Below are 24,693 nucleotides of genomic sequence, written 5' to 3' on the forward strand. Positions count from 1 at the left end.
CCGCCAGGCTAGCTGAATGTACACCCGTGTGGCCAACCAACCCCACCATTCTCTTGTCATCCCATCTCCCCTTGGGTGGCTGGGATTCCATATTTCTGTGCTGCTGCTTTTACATGGGTCTGAGGATCTGAACTCAGGTCGTCCAGGCAGTGCTGCATCCACTGAGCCATCTCCCCAGCCTACTACTTACATTTAAAAAGTAAATGTTTGTTTGTTCATGACAGGGTCTCCACTATGCAGTCCTGGCTTTCCCAGAATCCACTGTGTAAATGAAATGCCTTGAATTTACGGAGATCCTCCTTCCTCTGCCTCCTGAGTACTGACATTAAAGGCATGTGCTTTCATGCCTGGCCCTTTAAATTACTTTTATTTACATGTACTTGTATGTATTTGCATGTGAATAGCCTCAAAAGCCAGAGGTGACAGAGCTGGAGTTACAGGTGATTGTCATTCTGTTGTGGGTGCTATGAACAGAACGTGGGTCTCTTAGAAGAGCTAGCTGTGTGTGCTTAGAACTGCTGAGCCATCTGTAGTTCCTGCCTGAACTTTTGAAACAACTTACCTTGTGCACATTTCGTTTCAGTTCTTTTCATTTTCTTCTCTAGTTCTCTCCTTCCTCTTACTTAATCTAGTTGTGCAGATCTTTTTTGAGGGGTAGTGGAGGTGGGGATTTTTAGACAATAGTTATATTATATCATTCTGGCTGTCTTGAAACTCACTGTGAAGCCCAGGCTGGCCTCAAACTCACAGTGTGCCTGTGCTTCCCATTAAATTCATGTGCCTCCATACCCAGCTTTGGTTCTGTCTGTTTCTCTCTCTCTCTCTCTCTCTCTCTCTCTCTCTCTCTCTCTCTCTCTCTCTTCCTTCCTTCCTTTTACCTTCCTTCCTTATTTTCTTCCTCCTTCCTTCCTTTCTTTTTCTTTCTCTTTCTCTCTCTTTCTAATTTTTCTTTTCTTCCTTTCTTTTTCTTTTCCTCTTTCTTTCTCTCTTTCTCTTTTTCTTTCTGGAAGAGGAGGAGGGAGCCAGAAAAGGGCATCAGATCCATTGGGACTGGAATTACAGATGGTTGTTAACCACCATGTGAGTGTGGAGAATCAAACCCTAGACCCACCTCCCCTCTCTCTGGTTTTCTAACACTGCATGTCATAAAACTTTCCTCTCAAATATTTGAGTTCAGTTTACTGGCTGCTGCCCCATCCATTCCTCATCTCTGAGATCTATTGGTCCAATAACATTTTTACTCAACATTCAGCAGATAATGCTGTTTAATGTATTACCTAATTTTAGCTGTCACATGATTTTAAACAAAAATAAGTTATTTGTACTGAGAATTTCATAAGTCCTTGGCCTTTGTAAATGAGTCTCCATTAGTTCCTGTGGTGACAGTGTTTCTCAGTTCTACATATTAAAAATGTTTCTTAAACTGAAGAAATGAATACTAGTTTCTTGTATTTCATTTTAGGACTTTTTTATTACTTTAGAAAATATAGAAAATTTATAAATCTTTTTATGTATATATTATACCTAACTATTATAAAACTATCTATGATAGTATTTTAACTAGGACTCAAAGAATTGCCAGATTTCTAAATACTAGAAATGACAAAGATCCAATTATAAAAGTGAATAAATTTGTGAATTTGAGATGCAGCAGTTTGTTGTTGTTTTATAGGTTTTAAATTTTCTGCAACTGCTGCTACAAATTAAGTGCATAATAATTTGAGAGATTATACTCAGCACAATGAGTACAAATTGAACAGTTGAGCCTGCTGGTCCTGCTGTCTCTTGTTTCTGATTTTCTGCAGTGTCTGTCAGACCCTGGCCCCACCGAGTCCTGACGGCTGCCTTCCCTGTGACATTCTATTCAGACAGCAGTTTCGATCAGTCCTCTGGGATCCAGGCTACTAGTGACTCTTGGGCTCTTTCTGTTTAGCTCATTCCTTTGTCATCTCTACAGTGTCAAAGTATCCCACCATGTGTTTAATTGAAGTAAATTTCTGCAGGTCAGATTCTAAATTTCAGTAACATTGTCTTGTTAAAACCTTGAAGATTCTGTGGGAATTCTTAGACCGTCTTGTTTTTATCTTGTTCTACAGAATACTTGTCTGTGTTTACTTTTCATGCATTTTAAAGTTGTAAAGATGTAAAGTGTTAAGTACCTTATAATCTTTCACATACTTTGTGAAGCATAAAGAGTAGTTGTCCACCTTCAGTAAGGAGCAGACAAAATAGAGTTGAAACATAAGAAATGGGAAGAGAAAGACAATAAGAGGGCTGAATTAAAGGGTAAAGATCTTATGAGTGCTATCTCTGCCTATAGTTTTAGTGTTTATTTTCATGTGCTATGCGCAAGAGAATATGAGATTTACATGTTTTAGTTGTAAGTGAATAATATGGGCAATAATAGGTTTATTTCATATTTTAATAACCTCTTGTTTGCTGTTAGACTTCTTAGTTCTGATTAAACTTTCCTTCTTTTTAGGGTTTCTTTTTAAGTATATGACTTGCTATTAAATTTTACTGAATAAGGGGCTGGAGGGATGTCTTGTGGTTTAGAGCACTTTCAGAGGACCTATGTTCAATTCCCAGCACCCACACGGTTCATAACCATCTGTAACTCGTTTCAAGGGATTCATTGCCCTCCTCTGACCTCCCTGGATACCAAGCATGCACATGCAGTACATATATGCGTGTAAAACAAAGCAGTTTTACACATGAAATTACTAAATAAATTTTAAGAGAGAGCGCACAAGAGAGCACTTGCCTGTTTGTATGTGTATCACATAGATGCGGGTGCCTATCTGTGGAGGCCAGAGGATGCTGGACTCCTCTGGAGCACAGGTAGGCAGCTGTGAGTCATGCCACCTGATGTGCGTCTCTCCAGGCCCCATCTGCTCTTCACTCTGATGCTATTTGGTGGTTCTGTTTGATGCTGCTTTCCACCATTTGGTGTGCTTTTTCGGCCCAGGACCACTTGGCTAGCCTTCTCTTCCATTTGAGGCAGTGGGTGGGCAGAGAGGCTTGAGCCACCAAGGGCTACTGGTGCAGATAAAAGGACTGGTGACACATTCAGAAGTTGTGATTTTATGCTGGTTTGAGTTCTCCAGTTATATACGAAATGAAGGAGAAAGCCTATTGTGTACTTGTTTTACATTCTTTTGTTTTTAATTTTAAGTAGGTGCAGAATAGTTTGAGAACTCTACTTTCCACACTGTACAGGCTGAGAAGTTGTTGAGTCCTACTCTTCCTTTTGTCGACTGTATTCATTCTTTCTTTAGTGTTAGTGACTATAAGAGCATGAACTGTTCGTAAATTAGGAACATCTTTTGAAGGGATATTTTCATGCCGCCACTGTGGAGTACCAATAGAAGAGAATTTTCCTGGAGGTTATTACAATTAATAAGATTATGTATTATCTTAGGCCTGGATACTTTTACATGTGTTATCTTGTGATTTGTTATAAAGATTAAATAAATGTTATCAACTTTGCAAATAAGGAAATGAAGTTAACTACTAAAGAGGTGGGACCAGGAATTTCAGCCTAGATCACCTCTGATTCCAAAGTGAAGGCATATTCCATTACATCTGGAGGTTGTTAATTCTGGCTACATATTGGAGTCATCTGGAGAGCTTTGAAAAAGTACTGGTGCCAGTAAGTCAGGCACTGTAATTGAGCTGGGAGGGGCCCACACACTGGTACTTTTAAATGCTCCCTAGGTGATCCCAGTGAGGAGACAACCTGAGAAGCCTCACAGCTCATTCTGTGCCTTCAGCGGCCACTAGTGTGTCTCTGTATGAAAACATTTGTCAATAGGCAATAGTTTCCAAACTGGTGTTCTCTTACTTGAAACATAAGGAATTTGTATTGGATAAAGAGATGTGTCTTATATAATAAACATTGCAAAGTTTTAACTGACTAGGTCTGTAGCGATGGCTCAGAGTTTAAGAGTACTGGTTGCTCTTCTAGAGGACCATGGTTCAATTTTCAGTGCCACCTGGTGGGTCACAACATCAGTAATTCCTGTTCTAGGAGACCCTACAATCCCTTCTGGCCTCTGTAGACACATGTTGTCTAGATATGGAATCAAAACTCCGGCACACATAAAATGAAATAAAAACAATTAGAGTGACCATAGTAAAGGATATCTTTGCCCATAGGACTTATAAAACATATAAGCACTATATATTATATATAGTTTTGTCTTTTTAAGTTGCCCCCTGAGTGAAGTGCGATGAGTTTGAGTCACCGCTCACTTTGTTTCTGGACCTCAGTCTCAGGAAGTGATGCACTCACTGAGGCTAAGAGGAGGAACCCTTTCTCAGAACATGCTGGATTGGGTTATGAGATCCAGCCTGTACCTTTAACAGGATCACATTTCGATAATCAGTCTTGGCATACTCTGTGCTCTAACTAGGAACTTTTCTTTATTTAAATGTGTGTGTGTGTGTGTGTGTATTTGGCTAGGCATGGTGGAGCATGCCTTTAATCCCAGCACTCATGCACATATCTTCATATATACCCACAAACATACAGTCGTGGTGGTGCACACCTTTAATCCCAGCACCTCAGAGAGGCAGAGGCAGGTGGATTGCTGTGACTTCAAGGCCAGCCTGGTCTACACAGTGAGTTCTAAGACATTCTAAGACATACACAGTGAGTTCTAAGACATTTGAGTCACAGAAACCCAGTTTCAAATAAAACATAGATAAATGACCTAATAGATAAATAAATACTAAGTTTTAAGACAGTCATGATAGTTCTAATGAGAACTGCCTTCCATATGCTTCGTCTTTGAACACTTGGTCTTGTGCTACTGTTTCTTGCTAGAACTCAAGGTAAATGGAGTTGAAATTGATAAAAAGTAAATTGCAGCTAAATTGTGCCCCTTGAGTAAAAAAAGGAACCTGTGGTGGCTGATTAGTTTGGAGGAAGCAGAATGGTACCAAAAGGGCAGTAAAACATCGCAGCAGGTTGTAAGGCTCCTCTTCTCCTCACAGTGGCTAGTTAACAAAGGCTGCTGACTTGCAGAATTTTGGCAAGCAGCATGTCCCAGAGCATAGTGAACACTCCAGGCAAGGCTGCAAAGATAGTGTTTGGACAGAACTACTTGTACGCAAGGTTCCCTACACTTCCTTAGCTGTGGGTAACCTAGAAGCCAACCGAAAACATAATGGTGATAGTAAACATGATGTAGCACTGGGAATCCACTCACTTATTTTTTTTTTTTTTTTTTTTAGTACCGTCATGAATATGTGCTTTTACTGTCTCCACTTGGTAGCAGAGATTGAAGCACAGTCTTAAGAACACCATGCTTGGGCCTGGGGAGATGGCTCAGTGGGGAGGAGCACTTGCTTATGCAAGCACCAGGATTTGAGTTTGTATCCTAAGAGCCCATATTTAAAAAGCTGGCATACCTGTAACCCCAGTGCCTGGGATGGAAAGAAAGGATGAGGAGCCGGGCTTGCTAGGGCTTACTCGCCAACAGAGTACCTCTAAGTTCAGGGAGAGATCCTGTCCTAATGGAATAAGGGGAGGGTGTAGAATAGGACTCCCAGTGCAAATGCTCCCTCCTTTGGTGTCAGCATTTGCACATGGACATGCACACCAGAACACGTGTCCCATGTGTCACACAGCACACTCAGCTTTCTATTGGCTGGAATTACAGGCCTGAACCACCATGCAGGGCTCACGAGTTGATATGTTCTAGATAAGCATTGGGTTTTGTTTTTTTTTTTTAAGTTTTATTTTAATTTTTATAATAAGAAGCATTATTATAAAATCCAGGTATAAAGACACCTGGTTACATCTTCTCTTAGCACTGTTGTTCTATCTTTTAATAACTACAAAATTTACTCTAGCTGGATGTGGATCTGTAATCCTAGCACCTTGGAGGCACGCGCTCGTGCGCATGTGTGTTAGAAGCTAGACAACAACCTGGAGGAGTTGATTGTCTGCAGTGTGGGTCTAGGATCAAACTCAGGCTGCCAGTCTGGGTGACAAGTACCTTTTCTCCCTGAGCCATCTCCCCAGCCCCTGCTCAGGAAACAAACCACACAGTGGATTGAATGGGTAAATTTTTTAAAAGTCTTATAGAGAGTTATTATGAGAAAACTGTATACGCTACTTAGGCCCGGGAGAGGAAGAGCTTGTGTGGGCCCTTTTCCAGGGCTGCAGTTCAGCCTTAGTTGGGGAGTCTAGTAACACCCTGAATTCGAGAAGCTCATTCCTTTGCCCAGGCCTGGATGAGTCTATAATCCACGTGGAGCCAGGATAGTGTGGAGTGTAGCTGATTAACAGTATGTGACAAGACACAGGGAAGCCAGAAGGGAGCCAAAAGGCCCTTTGGGACCTCCACTGTGTTTGCAAACAGGAAGCGTTCTATATGCTGACTTCCCTGTTCCTGAGAAGAGTGTACAGCTGGGCATATCGCCAGAGCGACATCTCCTGTGATGTCCTTACCCCAATGACACTGACCCATCTCACAGCCATTGGCAACTACAAGAGAGCCTTTTGCTTTGCAGTCTCAGCACGCTGCTGCGAAGTCTGTTAAGTGGTTGTCATTGTAAGGACATAGACAGGATTTAAGCATGTATTGTAGTGCGTGCTGAAGGCTGAGTTGGAATCGAGCTTGGACGGTGCTCCTTTCTCTTAGTTTGCATACTTTATGCCTTGGAGGTTTTTTCCAAAAACTTGTTACTCCTCACCTTCAGTACTTTGTGACTGTTTTCCCTCCATTGGCATTTTGAGTCAACCTAGTTGTTTGGCAGAGCTGTCGTATGTATTATAGTGTGCGCCAGTTTTCCTGGCTTTCATCCACTAATTGCTAGGCACACAGACAAGTTTTGACAACCAATAATGTCTCCAGACAACAACCCAATTTCCCCTGCAGTCTTAAATCTTCCCTAGTTGAGAATTAGCCTATTTTCTGGTTGTGTGTGCTCCTCCCTCCCCCTCCTGTTTTGCTTTGGGGATTTGCTTTTCAGGTCTTGAGATGGGATCTTGGTATTCTGGCTGGCCCTGACCTTGCTATATAGATCAGGGTGGCCACATACCTGTAATGATTCTCATGCCTTTGCCTCCCGGGTGTTGGGGTCACAGGTATGTGACACCACACCCAACCCTGCTGAGGGGCTTTTTGTTTGTTTTGTGACAGGGTCACAGATAGCGTAGGATGCCCTCAAACACACTACATAGCCAAAGCTGATCTTAAACTCTTGATCATCCTGCCTCCACTTCTCATGTGTTCTGATTATGGAAGTGTGCCATCATGCCTGAGTTTGATCCATGGGAAGCCATGGTAGAAGGAGAGAATTTACTCCCAAAAGTTGTCTTCATACATATGCAATTTGGCTTGTATGCCTGTGCTCACACCCACAACATACATAATAATAAATTAAAACAAATGAACGTTTCTCCAGAGAAGTCTCCAGATACATTGATGGCCAGCGAGCACATGAATAGGTACTTAAGTTATTAGAGAAATGCAAATAAAAGCCACATTGAGCTACGGCCTAAGACAAAACTAGCCAGACCAACTAAGATGATCATATAAAAAAGACAAAAATGTCCAGTGTAGTGGCACACACCTTTAATCCCAGCACTTGGGAGGCAAAGACAGATGGATCTCTATGAGTTTGAGGTCAGCCTCGTCTGTGAATGAGTTTGAGGCCAGCTAAGGCTGTATAGTGAGATTCTGTCTGAAAAAACAAACATGAATAGTGCTGGCAGTGGCGAACATAGGTTACAACTTTTTGACATTACTAGTGGGAACAGAAAATGATTCGGTCACTTTGGAAAACAGTTGGCAGTTCCTCAAAACATTTGCTATGTAACAGTTAAATGGCTTTGCTGTAAGACACAGATTTCACTCTTAGATTCACCATGAGACTTGAGAACATATTCATACAAAATGTGTAGCATGATTTATGATAGCCAAAAGTAGAAATTACTCAAATATCTGTAAATTGGCAAAATCTTATAACTCTGTAAGATTGGATCATAAAAACAAATGCTTATTTGATCATAAAAATAAATAAGTGAAACTTTCAAGAGTACATGCTATAAGAACAAACTTTGAAAACTTCATACTGTGCCTGTGTGTATACATATACACAACAAATATAAAAAGCTTACACTGTATAGTTGCATTTACAATAAATGTTTTGACCTCTGAATGCATTTAGAAAAGAGTTAGAGTGTAGATTTTATGATTTGCAAATTATAACTTAGTAAAGTTTTGGTTCAGTCTGAAAGTTTAAACCAATGTGAAATTAAGCTGCAATTGACAGTTCACACCTGCACATTCTCTATTTTATTTCCTACCCTCCCTCCCCCATGTGCTGTGAATTGATCAGGGCTCTGTACACATTAGGCAAGCCAACTCTGCTGGCGGGTTACATTCCTACTCAGTATTTCTCTCTCTTTCCTCCCTCCCTTCCCTTTTTCCTCCCCTCTTCTTTCCTTCCCCCCTTCCTCCTCTCCTCTATCTGTGTATGCGTAAGTGCATATGGAGACCAAAGGATACCCCTGAGTGTCTCAGGAAAGCCTCTGCCTTACCTTGAGACAAAGTCCTTCATTGCCTTTAGCTTTTAGGCTAGGTGCCTGGTCAGGGATTCAGTGTCTTTTCCTCTCCAACACTGGGATGACAAGCAGGTAGTCACCTCTCTGCCTGGTGTTTTTCCGTAGGTTCTAGGAGACTGGGGGGGGGGTTCTTGTGCTCTCAAGGCAAGTGCTGCCCAGACTTTGCCCCAGCACCAGCTTCCACATCTCTCTCCGAGGCTCCTCTGTGCTGTCGTTTCTCTGTGTAGGTGCAGACTAATATTTAAATTGTACAGGTTTGTTCTTAGAGCTTAGCAGCAGAAGTTACACCAAGAGTCAGTCTGTCTCTACTGCTGGTCTTTGCCTTGATACCATAAGAAGTCACATACCTTGAGGATATCCCTTGGGAGAAAAAAAGATTGTAGAAAAGATAACTTTTATATCTTACTTTATGTTGATGTTAAGAGAAATAAATAATTTGTAAACAATGCCTTAACACTTTTCAGAAACTTCTAAGTGTTTAAGACTTTCAGTCTTTTTTTTTTTTTTTTTTTTTTTTTTTTTTTTTTTGTTAATGAGTTAGTCTGTTACGATGTTCATTCTTAATAATAGAATTTATGTCATTTCAGACAGATTTGACCAGTTTTGGGCCATCAACCGGAAACTCATGGAATATCCTCCAGAAGAAAACGGATTTCGTTATATCCCTTTTAGAATATATCAGGTAGGAAGTAACATCGTGAAAAATACCACTTCTTAAAAGCTTTGGCCACTGTCTTGAGGCACTGTGTCTAAAACCCTTCCGTCTGTATGGGGACCTGCTAACATCTGGGTTTGCATCCAGGTGTTTCAGAACCATCTTTTACTGGCAGTGAAATTGGAAGTTGTGTTGCAATGTCTGGCTCAGAGTAGCTACAAGTTATAGCTAATGTACTTGCTGATTCAGCTACTTGCTAGTGTATTTGTAACTCCTACATTAATACTTGAAGTACATTTGAAGTCTTGTTTGCTTTGCTTAGAGAGTCTCAAGTAGCACGAATTGGCCTTGAGCATTACCTTACCTCTCAAGTACTGGGACGAGAGCCACCATGTCTGGTTTTATACTGGGAACCCAGATTTTGTGCTTGTTAGGCAAATATTCTATCAGCTGAACTGCATCTAAGCCCCAAGACCTTTTTTAATTTGGTTTTTGATACAGGGTCTCCCATAGCAGCCCAGCTGGACTTGAACTCTCCTACCATAGCCCAGTTAATACTGGGATTATGTGGGTGTGAATAGTGGTGGAACATTTGATTTGCCATATATATATATATATATATATATATATATGTCCCAAAATACAGTGAACAAAGTGACACCTGCAGCACTGTAAGTAAATGTGACATCCTTTCATAGTTGACTTAGTACTATTGTCTTTCTTGATTGATTGATTTTATTATTATTATTATTATTATTATTTTTGGTGTTCAAGATAGATCCTAGGCACTGTGCTGTTTCTGACAGAAGCATATTACAGGAGGGTTTGTATTGGCTGGTGATAAACTATGATAGAGTCTCCTAGAGATCAGCTGTGTTCTCAAGGAGCAGTGGTTTGGTATTTGCACCTGAAGAGAATGAGCTTAGATGGGGAGTCCTTAGGATTGTAGAGAGTGCCTGGTGGTACAGCAAGCTTACATGAAAGAAAGAAAGGATCCTGTAGCATACTTTAAGAATCCGCTGTGCTTGGCATATGGCAAATGTTAAATATACCTTGAGGGCCTATAGGTGTAGGTCAGTACTGGAGTACTCAGCATGAGCACACATGAGGCCTTGGATTCAGTTGCTGGCACCATAAAAGTTATAGCAATAGTACTTTAGAAGCCAGAGTAGCTGCTTTAATGAAAACTGATTTAATACCAGAAATTGAAAGCATGAGGACTATGCAGGTATTATTTCTAAGGTTCATATTTTCACAAAGGCTCTCAGTCCAGTGGCTAGAAAAATGCCCTGCATGTAAAATCTGTCAACGCTTTTCATTTCTGTATGTCACAAGCTGTCTAGTCACTTACTGTCAGGTATTTCATAGATTCACAGAGTGTCTTATTGTGACATATAGTTGAATAACATGCACCACAGTCTTAGGAGACATCACCATGAGAAGAGCTCCACACACTTTGAGCTGTGGGCCTACAATGCTGACGTAGAACGTTTGCTTCTAGCGTGTCTTCTGAATGATGCTGCAGATGCCTTGTTACGAACCCTTGAAACTCCCATAGGGGAAGTATCGTTGTGCTCATGGTTGTCCCAGTGGTGCTGGTGTGTGAGAAGAGGCCTTCCTTTTTTAATTTCAGGGATAGTGATGAGATCAATTTTTTATCTCGTGCATTGGTATCGCAATGTAGACCACTGGTGTGGAGAAGAGGTTGTGTGGAGAGAATAGTGTTTTGTTTTGGAGGCAGGGTTTGCCTTGTAGACTAGACTGACCGTGAACTCATGGGCTTTTGTGTAGTGAGTAGCACTTCAGGTGGGCGTTCCCACCTCGACTTGAGAGAATGGTTTTTATGAAGTTCTGTCATCAGATAGAAAGTGGGAACTTAGAGAATTCTCAGAACTGACTTCACTAGACCTGGCTGCCAGATGGAGGTTCTGTGAGAGCCTTTCTTCATGCTTCCTGCTGGGGCCCTTTCTTGTGTTGGGGTGAGGGAGGTGTCGGAGGGAGACTTTGTTTCTGAGTTGCCATACAGCTTTTCTTCCTTTCCATTTCAGTTCTGATTTGCATTTGAATAAACTTTTAGAAGTGTGTTATATAAGTAAATACCAAAGTTTTAGATTTATAGTTTTTGCTAATTTATTGTGTCTTAGTTTTCCTTATTTGTCTTTTATATTTTTAGGTCTTTCCTTTATGCCCTGACCAAAGGAAAATGGGGACCCCATTTCTTTCCCCTAGTTATATCTTTATATTCTAGTAGTAGCATCAAATTTTGGCTTCCAATTTCTGATTATCTATGTAATTGTAATAGTCTGTTTATTAGGTGAAACTGTTATGTGTGCAGCATTTTGATTAACACTTAATTACATATACATACACATGCCTTTGCACACGTGAGACTTTACATTACTAAGAATATTTAAGGAAAGCCCAGAAGCCCATATTTAACAGGCAAATGAAGAATAATTTTTGCTTAGATATTAGTCTCTGGGGACAGTGCAACTGAAATGTAGAATTAGCACCCAGACCAAGTTCTGCTAGGTCAACAACTTATTTTTTGTTTACAAGTTAACTTTATCATATCTATGAAACTTAATTATCACAGTTAATGAGACACCTTGAATGTAACTTGACCAAATGAGCCAATAGGAATCGAAAATTGCATGACCAGTGATATTCCTCTCACACTGGTCTTCTGCAAAGGTGTTAGGTACTGTAGTTTTTCATATGCAATAGTCATGAACTCAGAATGAGTATCATGAGGTGACAGAATTTTAGTGGAAAAAGTCACACTCCTCTGGAATCCTCTAGTACGGTTACAGACCATGCCTCTGTCATTTACATAGTAGTCAGTATGCGAGTTTCGGGTCTGTGTTCTTGAACTCCAGCTGCGTCGGTATGAGCCAGAGTTCCAGAAATGAAGTTAATGTCAAGAGGTGTTTCCTCCATGTAACCAAATGTTGTTTACACACATAAGGTGCTAGAGAGATGGTCCAGCAGCACAGAGCACCCTGCACCTCTAGAGGACCCGGGTTCTCAATTCCCAGCACCCACATGGCAGTTCACAGCTGTCTGTCTGTAGCTCCAGCTCCAGGGGCTTCAACACACCAGGCATGCGCGTGGTACACATAATCTCTGCACACACATACCTCATATACATAAAATTTAAAAAATAAATCTATCTTTTAAAGACTTTTTTAAAAATTACACACATAAGTTGATGGTGGTTTCAGTGAAGAGGAGAAATCTTGTGCTGTAAGACACATACCAGTGGGTGGGATTGGGTCTGCCTTCAGGCAGAGCAGAAAAGGCCTCGTTAACCAAGTGATGCATCCCAGAATTCAGCAGAGGGAGTGAGCTTAGCATAGGCCAAGAGACATGAGACGTACTTGTAGGGGAAAGTTCTGGTTCTCTTGGACATCAAGAGTCGGAATTAGGCAAGGAATAGGGCTGCAAAGGAAAGCGTGCCTGCAGGAAGGATTTTCCTCCGTCAGATAAAGAATGGGGAGGCCAGTGGTCTGAACAGCTGCTAATCATGGCTCAGCATCCTTTACTCTGCTTCAGCTTGCTTGAGACTCTTCTGAGGAAGAATTTAACAGTGTTACTTTAAGTTTTAAACAATAAAGAAAGGTTGGGAAATGGTGCCTAGTTTCTAAGGCACCATTTCTGCCTCTCTTTATCAGCTGTAAAAGTAAAATAGAGTCAGCATTAAGTTTGTCAGTGCTTTGGAACCACCAGAATTCTGCTCTCCTCCCACTATTCCAGTATAAAATCATTTAATATATCACTAAAGCCTTGTTAAAGTTCTAATTTGATTGAGAGGTTTGCTTGCCAAATTTACTTAAGCAAATCTGCTTACCTTCCCTTGTTCTGCACTGAAACTTTTAAGAATGTAATTGCTAAGAGATTTTATAGGACATGCTTTTAATTGGAGACTAGGTTGGCTGGGACTAACATGTTACTTATTTTTTTTTTTATTTTAAAAAATATTTATTTATTACGATTTATTCACTTTGTATCTCAGCTGTAGCCCCTTCCCTCAGCCCCTCCCAATCCCAACCTCCCTCCCTCTTCTCCTCCCATGCCTCTTGCCCAGTCCACTGATAAGGGAGGTCCTCTTCCCCTTCCATCTGACCCTAGCCTATCAGGTCTCATCAGGACTGGCTGCATTGCCTTCCTCTGTGGCCTGGTAAGTCTGCCTCCCCTTAGGGGAAGGTGATCAAAGAGCCAGCCCCTGAGTTCATGTCAGAGACAGCCCCTGTTCCCCTTACTAGGAACCCACTTGGAGACTGAGCTGCCACAGGCTACATTTGTGCAGGGTTTCTAAGTTATCTCCATGCATGGTCCTTGTTTGGAGTAAAAGTCTCAGAAAAGATACCTGTGCCCAGATTTTTTGGTTCTATTGCTCTCCTTCTGGCACTCCAGGTCTTTCTATCTCCCTCTTCTTTCGTAAGATTCCCTGCACTCTGCCCAAAGTTTGGCTATGAGTCTCAGCATCTGCTTTAATACCCTGCTGGGTAGAGTTTTTCAGAGGCCGTCTGTGGTAGGTTCCTGTCCTGTTTCCTGTTTTGTCCATATTCCGAGGTCTGTCCCTTTCTGAGTGAGGATTGAGCATCTTACCCAGGGTCCTCCTTCTTGTTTAGCTTCTTTAGGCATACAGATTTTAGTATGATTAGCCTATATTGTATGTCTAATATCCACTTCTAAGTGAGTAAATACCATGTGTGTCTTTCTGCTTCTGGGTTACCTCACTCAGGATGATCTTTTCTACTTCTTACAAGATTCTATGTCACTCCTAGGCATATATCCAAAATATGTTCAAGTATACAACAAGGACATTTGCTCAACCATGTTCGTAGCAGTTTATTTATAATAAGCAGAATCTGGAAACAACCCAGATGTTCCTCAATTGAGGAATGGATACAGAAATTGTGGTACATTTACACAATGGAGTACTGCTCAGCAATTAAAAAAAGGAAATCATGAAATTTGCAGGCAAATGGTGGGAACTTGTTACTTCTTAAACTGAGAAGGGGCCAGATTCCAGACATTGATGTATTTTCTGAAATTTCTAACAAAAATGGTTGGCAGATGATGACTGCCCACACCTCATGGAACACACCGCGTAGAACCAATTAAAATCAGAGCTCTTTTACTAGATTCCTGGCAGAGGAACAGATATCCTGTGCTTTCATTAGGGTCCTTCCCCAGGGCTTACTGCAAAGCTATATTTGTGATCTCTTTTTGTCTTTATATTTTGTTGCTATTTTGCCATTACCTGTATCCAAAAGCTAAAGACCAAGAAGACATGCTTATTGGTTAGTAAGTGGACTAGTCCTTTTTGGTTAGTTTTAACTTACTTCCAAAGAATAGAAGTTGTAATCTGTGATACATTTTGACTGTGCTGATTAGCTACAGTTTGCTTTCTCCTTTTCCCACAGGCCTCTTCTACTTTATGTTGGAGTTATTTTACTAGAATCTATTTCCGGGTGGCTCATATCACTTATTTGATATTCTAGTTCATTTTATTTTTGCTTGCATTTTTAAGTTTTGTGTTTTTTTTTTTAATTTTATGTGTATGTGTTTGCTTGCATGTATTTTGTGTGTGTACCATGTGAATGTGTGGTGCCCAGTGAGGAGAGAAGTGAGCTTTGGGCTATGGATAGTTGTGGACGACCACATGGGTGCCGAGAAGTGAACACAGGTCCTCTGGAAGAACAGCTAGTGCTCTCAATCTCTGAGCCATCTCTCCAGCCCTAAACTCATCTTCTTAAATTATAGGCATAAGCCACCAGCTCTACATTTTTATCTTCATAATTCTTGTTATTTAGTAAAATACACTTTCCTACTTTTAAAAATTATTTTCACATTGTTTTCTTTATTTCTTTGTATACATTAAAATAGTCCTGTTAAAGTTCTTGTCTAGCAGGTTTACTTTCTGGTCTTCCTACGTTCAGTGTGTGTTATTTTTCCTTTATCAGGCTATTTCCTTATTTTTTTGCTTGTGTTACAATTTGTGTGGTCATCTGACAATCTTTTGTTGTTGTTTTGTTTATGCCTTTTCAAGACAGGTGTCTCTGTGTGGCTTGGCTGTCCTGGACTTTGTAGATCAGGCTGGTCTGGAACTCACAGAAATCTGCCTCTGCCTCTGCCTCTGAAGTGATGAGATCAAAGGCTTACACCAACATGCCTGGCTCAGAAGATTCTTTAAATGCCTAGAATAAATACATCTCCCTGTATGGAGTGTGTGTATATGTGTGTGTATGAAAATACCTTCAAAGCTGGCCACAGTATGGGAATTTGGCGTCACCACATACCTTTTGTGAGGGCAATTTTGTTCCTGCCTGTTTCTTCCAGATTACCATTGATGTGTTGGGGTTTTCATAATCTTTCAATTGTTTGTTTTTAGATTTTCCTATTCATTTTTTTGTTGTTGTTGTTAACTTGTTTGTTCTTACTGTTACCTTCTAGTAGCTATGAAGTTTAAAAATTGCCAGTTAATTTTTCTGTAAATGCCTCTGGATTTAAGGTTTGCACTGAGTGAGCTCAGTGTCTGACCAGATAAACCCTAGGACAGATGTAGCATTCATTTTTAAACTTTTTTTATTTAAGGTTTCTTAAAGCCTCTTCCAGCCCCACCCCAACCCCAGGTAGGAGAGAGAAGGTTAGTGGGGAGAGGGGCAGCAGACCCTTTACTCCTATACTTCTCCCAGCCTTTTAGGGTTGATGGGTTCCCCTGGGGCTATACCAACTCCATCAATAGCAAATGCAGCAGGCAGTCTCCTCCAAGCGTGCCACAAAGCATCTCTCCTGTGTCTCTCCAAACTGCCACATATCACTCTGTCTCTCTCCGGGCTCTCGTATTTATATCCCTCAGATTTCTAGACCACCCCCCTCTGTACTTTGTGAGGCAGGTCATTACCAGGTGGCAAAGTGGACAATCTAAAACCCAAACTAAAATCCCACACTTGGGTACATAACATAACTGAGTTGTTAAAGAAACCAAAACTTCCATACAGACAGACAAGTCAAATGTCAGTTTTCTGAGAAAGAACCTATCCACTTTCTGGCCCCTCTTCTCGAGTTCATGGTCTACTGTAAAGCCTTTGACGTGAGATAGAATCTCAGAAAGCTAAAATATGATAAAGTGTCTTGGAACAAATGTTCCCCGAGTTGTTGCAAGAACAAGTTAATTTTAAGAAGTACTGGTTAGTGTGTTGGTGTCTTCTGTTGTTGGGGTGAAATACCCTGACAAAAGCATCTTTGGGGAAGGAGAAAGGCTTATTCTGCCTCACAGTTCAAGAGTTCAGTCCTTCCTGATAGGAAAGTAAAGGCAGCTGATCATATCACATCCACAGTCAGGCATGGACCGTGCTGAGCACGTGCTGCAGCTCCTGCCTCAGTTAGTGTAACCCAGCATGCTCCCAGAGGCCCGTCTCCCTGGACAACTCCTACTCACCGTCACAGTGTTCTCCTTTCTTTGTGGAGGAGCCCATATGAAAGGCCATTACTCAGGACAGCATCTCTACTACCTCCAAGCCTTGATAAAATGGATTTTGTAGACATTCTGAGAAAACAATAAAGACGGAGGTGTTTCGTAGGGCTTTGTTGTTTGATTGGGGGTTGGAGGGCTTGTTGCTTTGAGATTGTGTTTCACTGTGTAGTCCTGACTGTGTAACTTGTTATGTGCTGGCCTTGAGCTTGTACAGACCGCCTCTGCCTCTAGAATTTAAAGGTGTGCATACCTGGCTACTGTTAGTGTTAATAAATTGTTTCTAAAATGCAAAAATACTGAGTATTCTACTTAAGAATAAAGAGTCTTACTGTATTAAGTGATCAATGATTGCTTTCTCTAAAAACTTCCATCATATCTGATGAGTCCTTATGTAGAGACCCTTGAAAAATCTGAAAGAATTAACTCTAGCATGTAGTGATACAGAGGTTAAAATGGAAAGGTCAGGCCAGGTATGGTGATACATAACTGTAATCTCAGCCTTGAGAGGCTATGGCAAGTTCCAGGATAGTCTAGGCCAGTTGTTCTCAACCTGTGGGTCACAACCCCCTTGGGGTCTGATCCTGTATATCAGATACTTACATTACAGTTAGTAACGGTTACAAAATTACAGCTGTGAAGTAGCAACAAAATAATTTTATGGCTGGGGGTCACCATAAGGAACTGGTTTTTGTTGTTGTTTGTTTGGGGTTTTTTGTTTTTGTTTTTGAGACAGGGTTTCTTTTTTGTCTCTGGCTGCCCTGGAACTCACTCTATAGACCAGGCTGGCCTTGAACTCAGACGTCTGCCTGCCTCTGCCTCCTGAGTGCTGGATTAAAGGCGTGTGCCACCACTGCCCAGGTGAGGAACTGTTTTAAAAGGTAGCAGGGTTAAAAGGTTGAGAGCCTCTGTGCTAGGCCATCTCCATAATGTAAAAGGGAGCTTGTGATTTGGGCAGTTTCAACTCGGTATCTAGCTTAGTATGTGACTTGGGGCACTTATGTCACATTTCTGGATCTTCATCAATAAAATATGATTAGTAATGTTTTGTTGCTGTGGAGATTAAGTATGGCTCGTTTACAGTAAATGTTTAAGAATGTTTGGTTTGGAAAAGCAGTAAATGTAAAGATAGAAAGCCCAAGTTCAGACCTGCTATCTAATCAGTTGTACACTGGGTAAGTCAGTTTTTTTGTCAAGTTGTCGTAAATCATAATTTTGTTGCAATTATAATATTTTGTCATGTTTTCTATATTTTCTTTCATGACCAGTGGAATACATGTGATGAATTGTCCATTCCACTAGTCTTTGCGCACTCTGCTATATTTGTAGTTTCTACCACAGTAAATACATAAGCCTGTGTTTCAATTTCCTGTTTCTTTCCCCACAAGTTGCCAGACTCCACCATACTTTGGAATAAGTTTTGCTCACTTTGAGTGGCTCATTCTAATGTCCCAGAACAACCTGCCTTTAATTCCCGTGTTTTCATTTGCACTCTTACTCCTTCCTCCTCACAGAACTTGCAGTGATTCTTGTAGTTTTCTGCTATATTGCTTTCCCTTCAAAGCATAGGGTAGGGGTTTTGTTTGTTTTGTTTAACAGTGGAAACTTGTTTTATTCATCAAAATCATACTTGAAAACAATGAGTTTACTTTCTAGTATTTATTTTATTTTGTAATTTTTAACTATTTTTCCCCTTGGCTCTCTATGATGTCTTTTTTTTTTTAATTATTACAATTTATTCACTTTGTATCTGAGCTGTAGTCCTCTCCCTAGTCCCCTCCCAATCTCCTCTTCCCTCCCTCTTCTCCCATGACCCTCCCCAAGTCCACTGATGGGGAGGTCCTCCTTCCCTTCCCTCTGACCCTAGCCTATCAGGTCTCATGAGAACTGGCTGCATTGTTTTCCTCTGTGGCCTGGTAAGGCTGCACCCACCTCAGGGGGAAGTGATTTGAGACGGGTTCTTGCTCCGTAGGTAGAGTTACCTTTGAACCCTCCTGCCTCAGCCTCCTTAGTGCTGGGACTCAGAACATGTGCCACCACATGTGCCAGCATATTGATTTTTTTATTGCTGTTAATTTGATAATACACACCGCGTCTAGTATCTAAAGTACCATCACATGGTGTGGTTTAACACTGTGCTGCTTTATTTTCTTGCCCTGTCAACTTCTCAAAGAAGTAGACCCTTCTCTCACAGTGTAGACCCTGTGCAGACAAATCTTTCCTAATCTTTTCAGCTGGTGCTGTGTAAAGGTTAATGCTTTGTTCTTATCTTAGGTATTACACATTTGCTGAGGCAGAAGCTTGGGGATCGTCTGACATCTTAACATTGATTTTGGAGTAAGACAGCATGGCATAAAACTGACTTGCCAAGTGTACAACCACCTGACAGCAGTTCTGAACTTGGGCCTTCTTACCTTCAGCCAATCGCTTTTTCCTATAGTACAGACAGTGTTTTTTTATTGCTTCCCCTGATTTCTTCTGTTGAAGTGTATGTAGGTTTTCTGTATTCAGTGAACTGTTTAGAAAAGGACTGTCTTCCTTTGCATCTTCATAGCTGTGTCATGGTCTTACTGTTAGAAGTGAATGAATAATGGTTTGTCTCGACTCCTATTTTCTCGATGCTCCTTGTAAAATAAGTAGGTAAATTGAGGCCTGCAGGGGGCAGTCCAACACAGCAAGTTTTTAATGTACTTAGTAATCGCAGATGGTTTGCAGCTAAATTACTTGCTATGAAAAAAAATTTAAGGAAAGCAAATTATATACGAATCACAGTAATTGCTAACATTAATTTTGTGTTTTTGAGGACCAGATACTGTTTTGACTATTCTACGTGTGTTTATTCCCTTTGTGCTCGTGTTTTCTACGCAAATGAAATCATTAAGAGATACTTTGCTCGTTGACACTCAGCGGCTTCATCCATCTGGTGATTAGGAAACATGGGGGTAGAGTGGAGACAGTGAAGACTCACTGCCTGTTTTCTTTCATAGGCTGTTGGGTTCACTTCCTTGCTTTCTTAGCCTTAGCATTATTGCTTCCCATTTAAAATTATATTCAGTTTGTATATAAATGTATTAGTCCTCCCATTCTGTAGCTTCCAATCTTCAGTCCCCTTTCTTCTAATAGGGAAAAGTCACAGACATGAAGATATTGAAACATACGTAAAATTCTGGAAACTTTTCTTCACTACAGAAAGTTCTATATTGACCAAGTAGACACTACTTATTGATCACTTTAAAATCAATTTCAGGAATAGAATGAGTGCTGTTGCTTGTGCCTGTGTGTGAGATTATCTGCAGTAACCTTGAAGCCCGAGTCACTAATACCTCATCTAAACAGGCATTGTGAATGAAATGCTGTAAGCAGTTCACTAAGAATTTCTTGGTTGTAAGAAACAGTATTTGGGGATGAGGTGGTTCAGCCGGTAAAAGTACTTGCCATGTAAGCCTGCCAGCCAGAGTTTGACCCCTAGGACCCACCTAAAGGTGGAAGAAGAGAAATGGACTCTTAAGAGTTGTCCTCTGACCACCACACATACGCCACAGGACACGTGCACCTACATACACCGTATACACACAACACACAGTAATAACGTTTTTTAAGAGTAATTTTACTGTTTCAGTGACACACACACACATACACACACACGCGCGCCATACTGTCAGTTACTGGTATGCATTTCCTTCTCTTTCATTGTGATAGCTTCACCTCTCCTTTCTGAGAATTTCAGTAGATGCAGTAAGAATAATGCCATTTTTAAAAATCGACTGACAATACTTACCTTAAACATAAGACAGTTTAAAATATTACCATCATTGAAAAGGGAAGTGTGTGATGAACTGGTCAATAGTATTTAATATTTAACATCATGAAACAATCTGTCTACATATCAAATCTATAAGAATATGTTTATTCCTGATGTCTCTGTGGTGAATTCTCAGCACTGATAGTGAGTGCTGGTCTTACCGTTTCGGTGACTGTGTTCAGTTCTCCCAGCATTCATGGTCATCTGATGGGCTCCACTTTCCTGATTGGCCACTACCCTTATTCATATGATCTCGACAGTAGCAACCTGTCTAGGTCACTGTAGAGAGGTTTCATTCCTTAACTTTCGTGTTCACAACCATCCTCACTGACCAGTTGTCTTCTTTTCTTTTCTTTTTTTTTTTTCTTTTTTCACTGTTACACTGTATACAATGTCAGCATCTGGAATGATGCTTCTCAGGCAATCATTCAACCTGCTGACAGCTCTGTGCTGTCAGAAATCTGCTTAATCACATATTTGTTTCAATAGGGAAAACTACCTTCTAATTTCTTCCCTGTTCTTCTCATAAATGATTTTCATATAGCATGCAGAGCACACACCTGTCTGCTGAGAACAGAATTAAAAGGCTTTGACTCTTGGTAGTGGTTCCTTCTTCTGGGTAAATATGAGAGTTGCTTTTGGTAGAATTACTCAGACTTCAAAAATACCTACTTGCTAATACTTTCAAGTAGGTTATACATAAGGTAATCATTTAGGACTGTTAGAAGGAAACCCAATTTAAAAAGAACAAGGCAGGCTGGACGTATAGATCAGTGGTAGAGCATGTGCCTAGCACACCCAAGGACCGAGTTCCATCCCCGCTCCCACTTACACACACTCTCTAACATGCAAGCAAAGCAACATAATTTGTAGTCTTTCTGATTGGAGCCTGGACAGGTTTTTCTTTTTTTTTTTTTTTTTTAATTTTATGTTTTATATCCATGCCTCTTATAAAATATAGGACAGAGTTGTTGAGTCATGCCCATTTAAAAATATTTTTTATTTATTCTTGAACAATTTCATGCATATGCAATGCACCGTGATCATATCCGCCCAAGCTCTCCTCCCATGCTACTTCCCTCACACACATTCAGCATGTGTCCTTGCCATCTTCGTGTCTCCCTCATGTTTTATAAGTCACTGAGTATAATTTGTGCTGCCTACCTCAGCATGGCAACCTACCATCAGCCACACACCTGAAGAAAAACTACCCCTTTTCCTAGTGGCCATCAGTGGCCAGTAGCTCCTCAGCTAGGGCTAGAGAGCCCTTCCCCCATCCATGCTGGCATTAGTGATTGTGCAGATCATAACTGCACAGCCAGAACTGCTCTAAAGACATGAGTGCACCAGCTGTGTCATGCCCAGAAGACAGTTTCTCTCCATCCTCTCTGGGTCTTAACATCTTTCTGTCCCCTCTTCCGTGATGCTTCCTGGGCTTTCCCGAAGCTGATATACAGGTGTCTCGTTTAGGGCTGAGCACTCCAGAGTTATTTGTTCTTGGCACTTTGGCCAGTTATGTATTGGCTGCTCCCTACTGCAAAAAGAAGCTTCTCTGACCCAGGTTGAAAGCAGCACTAATTTATGGGTATGTCTGACCATGTTTGTTTAGCAAAAACAGCAATTGTATTTTCCTCCTATCCTGGTTAGGGTTTCTATCGAATGGTTTCTAAGACACCATGATTATGCCCAACTTCAGCTTACGGTTCCACACAACAGTCCATCATTGAAGGAATTGAGGGCAGGAACTGAGGTGGAGACTGCGGAGGGGTGCCGCTTCCCGGCCTGTTCCTCACAGCTTGTTTAGCCTGGTTTCTTTATAGCTCAGCACCGTCTGCCCAGGGGTAGCACTGCACCCCTCCCAAGGACAGATCCACCCACATCAATCATCAGTCAAGAACACGTCACACAGGCTTCCCCACAGGCTGTTGTGGCAGGGGCACCTTCTCAGTGTAGGCTCTCTCTTCACAGAAGACTCTAGCTCGTGTCAGCAACTCCCCTATCCCTGGGGACTGTGACCTCCCTGCCTGTGGACTTCTAACCAGGCTTGTAGTACAGCCGTGAATCCTCTCCTGTGCTTCAGGCCTCGAATGCAGTGAGAAAGCTGTTGGTTGCTCCTGTGGTGGTCACACCGCGTTTAATATTTACACGGGGATTTGTTTCTTTCTAAGGATTTTAGGTACACGTGGCTTTTTGGTCGGTGCAGGTGGTTTACAGAATATACGCATGTGCCAAGAGAAACGATGTATGTATAGATTATATTGATCATGAATGAATTCTGACAGGCATATGCCTAGGCAGATTGCTTTTTTGTAATTTGTGATATATTAACATTTTAATCCTCAGTTAATAAATATGGTCTGATACAAATATGCTATTGTATTATCTTGAGTTTTGTGCCTTGGAACATTTTACAGATTTTATTCTGCTTTGAACAGGGTGAAAATCTCTCTCTCTCTCTCTCTCTCTCTCTCGTTTTGGTCTGTTCTGTGTTTTGAGACAGGGTTTCTCTGTGTAGCGTTGGCTATCCTGGACTTACTTTTGTAGACCAGGCTAGCCTCAAACTGACAGCGATCTGCCTGCCTCTGCCTCCCTGAGTGCTGGGATTAAAGATGTGCACCACCACACCCAGCTCAAAGTTAGACAGAGGGTATCAGCTGAAAGTCAGGGCTGGTTCAAGAAGACACTAATACAGAGTAGTGCCTTGAGTTGAGGGGTTAGGGAAAGCTCTGTCATTGAAAGGAAGAGTCTGATTATAATTCAACAGGCTTGGATACAAATTTAAAAAACATATTTGAGTACACCGTATGTGTAACTTGAGTGTGATACTTCCATGAAAGTCACTTGCTAGATTTACATGTGTGACACAGTTATGTATAAAACAAACTAAATCAAATTGAACTAGTCGTGAAATAGTGTTAAAATAGGGTTTTGGATGCCTGTTGAGTTCACTCATGACTTACTTGTACATTAGATTTGTGGCTAAGTTAAGGCTAGTACATGTATGAGAAGGCATATTATTTATTGAACTTGATTATGCCATATATGCATATACTCATATCATCATTGTAAACAGAGATAATATTCAAAAAGTAGAAAGTTAATGTGAGTTAAAAAATAGCATGTTCAGAAAAAATAAAAGTTAACTTTAACTTGAAAAATTAAATACCTAGAAAACAAGGCTTAGGTGCCATGTGCCTGTGATAATCCCTGTATTCTGGAAGTAACGGGCTGGATGATCATACTCTACCTCTGCTGTAGAGTAGGATGGAGGCCAGCCTGGACTATATTAGACCCTGTCTTGAAAGGGATAAAAGTTAATGTCATGGAAACCCAGTGTAGTACTTACCACTTTACTTAGAGTTTTTAAAGCATAGATAAGAGAGTCATTAGTTATTTTGCATATACAAAAAGAAATAATTAATTCTACTTGTTTAAATAACACATTTCTAATAGGCTTTTCTCTTGGTCTTTGCTTCTTTTTCTCCCCCCCCCCAAACTTTTCCATTCCTTCCTCCCCTTTGGAATCCTCCTTTCCTCTGAGTCACTAATCTGAAAAGTGTTTAACTACATAGTAAACCATTTCCTATTTTAATTAGTCTTGAAGTTTAGTTTTTAAAGGAGTTGCTGAAGGAAAACTGCCTTCCTTAGCTTATACCGAAACCTTCTCATCATGATGAAGATAATTGTCTGTTACTGTAAGCCATAGCTAATTTCTGATTGAGGATGTTTCAGGAAACACAGGATCAGGATGGGATACCCTTCACTAGGTGTTGGTCTTAGTTGCAGATGCTTCATATAAAGCCGGGTAGAGTAGCTTTCAAAAGGATCTGCACATCAAAGTGTAACCTGAACTCTGACTTTTATGTTGCTTGAGGAACGCTTAATGGAATAGAACTAACAAATTTGCTTTCTTCCTAAATACACTGTTATTTTAGGGTTTTTAAATTTTTACTCCCCTGCCTTTTGTATAGATGACGGATTAGTTTTATTTCTTTGGAATGTTTTAACAACACTCATATTAAATACTGTAGCTGTTGCTCAGGTGTTGTATGATCAGGAACATTTCCTTTAACTGCAGTTAATTTTAGGGCAGCTAAAATTTTTGTAGTAAAACATTGTATTTAAGTTGTAATATCATGCTCTTCCACTCATCTCTGGTTTGGTAATTATTT

At 40.8% G+C, this 24,693-nt stretch overlaps 1 protein-coding gene across 2 annotated transcripts in view; it reads left to right on the forward strand.

Moving 5' to 3' along the window:
- Atg5 (autophagy related 5) overlaps positions 1–24,693 on the forward strand; it is a 91,947-nt gene that overhangs the window by 37,339 nt on the left and 29,915 nt on the right. Inside the window, exon 6 of one of the 2 annotated variants that reach the window (XM_060373692.1) lies at positions 9,173–9,263. In XM_060373692.1, the coding sequence (XP_060229675.1) occupies positions 9,173–9,263 (91 nt within the window). Of the gene's footprint in view, positions 1–9,168; positions 9,264–24,693 lie in introns of both variants that reach the window. The other variant, XM_021634095.2, reaches the window with a different exon arrangement.

Source organism: Meriones unguiculatus, chromosome 20 (assembly GCF_030254825.1).
Source record: "Meriones unguiculatus strain TT.TT164.6M chromosome 20, Bangor_MerUng_6.1, whole genome shotgun sequence".
In the NCBI taxonomy this organism is placed as follows: domain Eukaryota; kingdom Metazoa; phylum Chordata; class Mammalia; order Rodentia; family Muridae; genus Meriones; species Meriones unguiculatus.